General features: G+C 56.3%; 1 protein-coding gene across 1 annotated transcript in view; it reads right to left on the bottom strand.

The window, feature by feature from the left end:
* Positions 1 to 1,267: 1,267 nt before the first annotated feature.
* The window catches only part of MGST2 (microsomal glutathione S-transferase 2), a 4,848-nt gene continuing 2,247 nt past the window's right edge, over positions 1,268 to 3,868 (bottom strand). Inside the window, exons 4-5 of the mRNA XM_004685187.1 lie at positions 1,863 to 1,944; positions 1,268 to 1,400 (exon numbers count right to left, since the gene is read on the bottom strand). Coding sequence (XP_004685244.1) covers positions 1,268 to 1,400; positions 1,863 to 1,944 — 215 coding nt within the window. The remainder of the gene's footprint in view (positions 1,401 to 1,862; positions 1,945 to 3,868) is intronic.

Below are 3,868 nucleotides of genomic sequence, written 5' to 3'. Positions count from 1 at the left end.
TCCATAGCCTTTTCTGATTCTTAAAAGATTCCATCCCCCCCACACACACACACCCTCATCACCAGTGAATATTTAGGCTTCTTAAGACGCTGAAAAGGTCTTCTCCATCTCTTCTTCCATAACATTGACTTTTCAAAGCAGTGAATCCAATTGCCAAAAATAAAATCAATTTACTACTATAGGTCAAAGCGTCCGGCAAAGTGGCCCTGCGTCTCTCCGTGGTTTGCTTCCTGAGCCCAGTGTCAGGGGCCTGAAATAATCAAGACGGCGCCCTGGTGCCCACAGAATCCAAAAACCAAGGGAGGAGGTGCAGTGACTTGATGTTTCAAAGCACAAAGCTTCTGATCGCCCCTGTACCAGTTTTCTCTTCCCACGTGTCAAGCTCCATTCATCCCTTAAACAATGCCAGCTTAGCAGCACACTGGAAACTGCTTAAAATCCTCAAATGTAAGATGTGGAACTTTGAGCATCGCCCCACTGTGGGAGGATACGATTATGGGGTGCTTTGGGAGAAAGCTGTGTGCTGTCCACAGCGTCACCCCACGAGTCACCCCCAACTCATCAGAATATTAAAGAGGACCATGGCATTGCTGAGTCTTAACCCCATTTTACCCAAGAGGAAACTGAGGCAGAGATTGGGGGCTGTCCGGGGCACCCCAGTGTCACAGGAGCCAGCACCCCAGGCCCGGGACCTTGCTTTTTGCCTCCCCACCTCTGCTGATGAGATGCCGGCGAGGGGAGAGTTAGACTCGCATCTAAACACCCCCATTCCCAGGGCTCAGCGTGCCCGGGATGGGAAGCACTGCTGTTTGGGGTGAGGCGAAGGCCCCCACTCTTCTGGGAGCATGAGTACTTACTGCCTCCATCTCTCTTTGTGTGATTCAACGCAACGCCACACACCACGTGGTGGTAAACAGCTGCCAAAGCAGCCCACACCAGAGTCCAGGCTGCGAGCTTTCTCTGGGAAAAGTGACAGTGTCTTTCCTGACGTTAAAACATGTCTGTATGCGCAAAACGCCATTTCCCTAAGGTCCCTCAGACAATGAGGTGGACGCATCCACCTTGCAGAGGAAGAAAGTGAAACCAGGTCATCTGTAGGGTGCCAGCCAGCCACTGGGCTTCAGGGGCACCACAGTCGCCCGCCATGAACCCCGCCAGACACGGGAGGCGCAACAAATAATCTTTGCTTTTTTTAATTGAACCAGGATCCCCATGAAACTTTCAGGGGAAACAGCTTCCACCCATCAGGGAGCACAGGGAGGCGGAGTCAGAAGAGCCTCTTCAGGTTCTTGGCAGCATCCAGGTCCAGGTATTCCTCCAGAAGGCTGTTTGCAACCCCCAGGGTGCCCAGGACGGTCAGCAAGGCCAGCACCCCCAGGCTCCACCAGAAGCCTGTGACCCTGGGGGCAGACAAGGGGGAGAGGCTGACGACCCCCGCCACAGTGACGCACAGGCACCGGTTGGCTGCCCAGCGGCCGCAGCGCCCGCGGCATCCGTGGCTTCCGCCACCTGGGGGCTGTGGCCCTCCACACAGGCTGACGGGGCGCCTGGCCCTGACCTAGCGGATTCCCATGGGCAGCCAGGGGCTGCCGGGGCTGGGCAGGGAGATCTGCCTGGTAACTTTCTGGAGACGGCGCAGAATTCTGGCAGAATTCTGGAAACCACCACCAGAAGCAGAAGCTGGAAACCACATCCGGGCCTGATGTCATGTTCGCAGCCTGCGTCTCACACCTCCTGTGCGTGGCCTGGTGAGACGTGGCCAGGGCCGCACGGCCACTTCCCCATCTCCCCGGCCGCCCAGCACACAGCCGGCAGCAGGCCCGCGGCTCGTTAGCCTGACACCGATGGTGGCTCCTCCTTACCTCTTTTTAGCAGCTTCTGAATAACCCCAGAAGTCCCAGTGACGGGCACACAGGTATGCCAGGCCCAGGCCAGCGGCCCACACTAGAGGAGGAGAGCAGACATGGAGCAGGAAGCTGCCTCTCAAATTGAGAGCTGAAAACTCACAACAGCGTCATCAGCAAGACTGGTGTCCAAGACACACAGAACTCTGGCAAGTCAGTCATGAAAACGACTTCGTTTTTCTTTTTCTTTTTCTTTTTCTTTTTTTTAAGATTTATTTATTTGTGCATATAGAACTGGGGTACAGGCCAGAGATGCGGAGGGTGAGAGGCTTCACCAGAGACAGAGTAGGAAGCAGAACAGGCAGATCGACGAAGCACACTGCTGAGGGGAGCAGCGGGCGGGTCAGGAGAGGTCTGCCGCGCCCTGTGGTCACCTCCGCGGCAGGCGGGGATCGAACTCATGCAGAAGTGGCTTAAGCTTCTCAGTGCAGTGCTTTAACCCACTGCGCCACCAGGGAGGGCCCACAACTTCGTTTTTCAATGGGCAAAATATCTCAACAGGTAGTTGACACAGGGAGGTACGTACCTGTACCTAACATAAGCACACGACAAACTCTCAACATCTTTCTACATCAGCAAGTCACGAGGCAAAAGCACCATGAAACACCGTCAGGTCCAGCTCCCCTCCCCGGGGCCTGCACCTAAAGACTGACACCCAGACTGTGCGGGAACGTGGAATACCCCCAACATTGCTGGGGGGCTACGACATGAAAGGCCGCAGCAGAGCGCGGGAAGAGGCTGCCCAGGAGGCGGAGATGGCAGCGAGCGGTGGGCAGTCACCTGCGGCCAGAGAACGGCCATCCGAGGACGGCCATCGCCGGGCACTTCTGAGCCTGCGCCGTGGTGAACCGCCCCAGCCGGGAGTAACGGGACTGACGGGGCTGTGGGCTGGCGAGTGAGATCAACGAAAGGAGATTAAGAGAGATACCGAGAAGCCCTCTGCGGCAGGCCTCGAAATCCAGAGGGTCATCGGCAGCGCAGGAGTCTCGTCTGGTGCGCAGACCTCTCCTGACCGCCCGCTGCTCCCCTCAGCAGTGGACTTCGCCCATCCGCCTGTTCTGCTCCCCGCTCTGCCTCTGGTGAACCCCCTCACCCACCCACCTCTGTGTACCCCAGTTTTGTATGCATAAATAAATCTTTGGGGAAACGGGGGGCCCTCATCTTGTGTGCTCTCACCACACAAGGAACAACGACTTTTATTCCTGCCCTCCAGGGACAAAAGTCGACTTGGGATAAAATTATGAAGACTTTCTATCTGAAAGGACGTTTTCTCTGAATTTCCTCCACTGACAGTCAAAACTGTAGGAAGAAGGGGGTGCCTTTGGGAGCAGCTGGAGTGGGTTTGTTCCAATCGTGGCAATTACGTGTCGGACCCAGAACAGGCAATGAACTTACCAGAAAGCAAATGGGGATAAATTTCTCCAACCAAGGCACAGGGGCTGGTCTGACTCCTGTCCGAGGGGCAAATGGGGCCTGGGGGTGCCCTCAGCTCACCCAGATGCTCCTTACCAAGGAGAGAGGGGTGTTTGGGGGTGTTGGGGACACTCCTTACCAAGGATTTTTAGGGTTGCTACATAATGACCGAAGAACTCTGTCCTCGGCAGCCTCGGTGTCTGAACCGTGGGGTGAGCGCCTGCACCTCCCTCCTGGGTTGGCCAAAGTCAAGGCCTAAGCCACTACCCCTAACCCTGCACCTGAGCTCCTATGTGGGAACACCAGCCCACCTGGAGGGCGTCTGGCCCTCTACTCCCTGCCCGAGCGTGTGGTGAGCCCTAGCTCCCGAGACGAGACGGCTGGCCACTGTGTTCTGTTCCTGCAGCTACCCGCGGGTGGGTTAGCCGCCCTGAGGTCAGCGCTCACGTGGTCCTCACCCTGGCGCGCCCGGAATACAGCTTGTTGCCCTTTTTTTTTTTTTAAGATTTATTTATTTATGCACACACTAACTGGGGTACAGGCCAGAGGCT

This window comes from Condylura cristata, unplaced genomic scaffold, assembly GCF_000260355.1.
Source record: "Condylura cristata isolate star-nosed mole 26May11 unplaced genomic scaffold, ConCri1.0 scaffold00018, whole genome shotgun sequence".
NCBI classification, from domain to species: domain Eukaryota; kingdom Metazoa; phylum Chordata; class Mammalia; order Eulipotyphla; family Talpidae; genus Condylura; species Condylura cristata.
The sequence above is the reverse complement of the archived record's forward strand: the minus strand, read 5'-3'. Positions and strand labels throughout refer to the sequence as shown.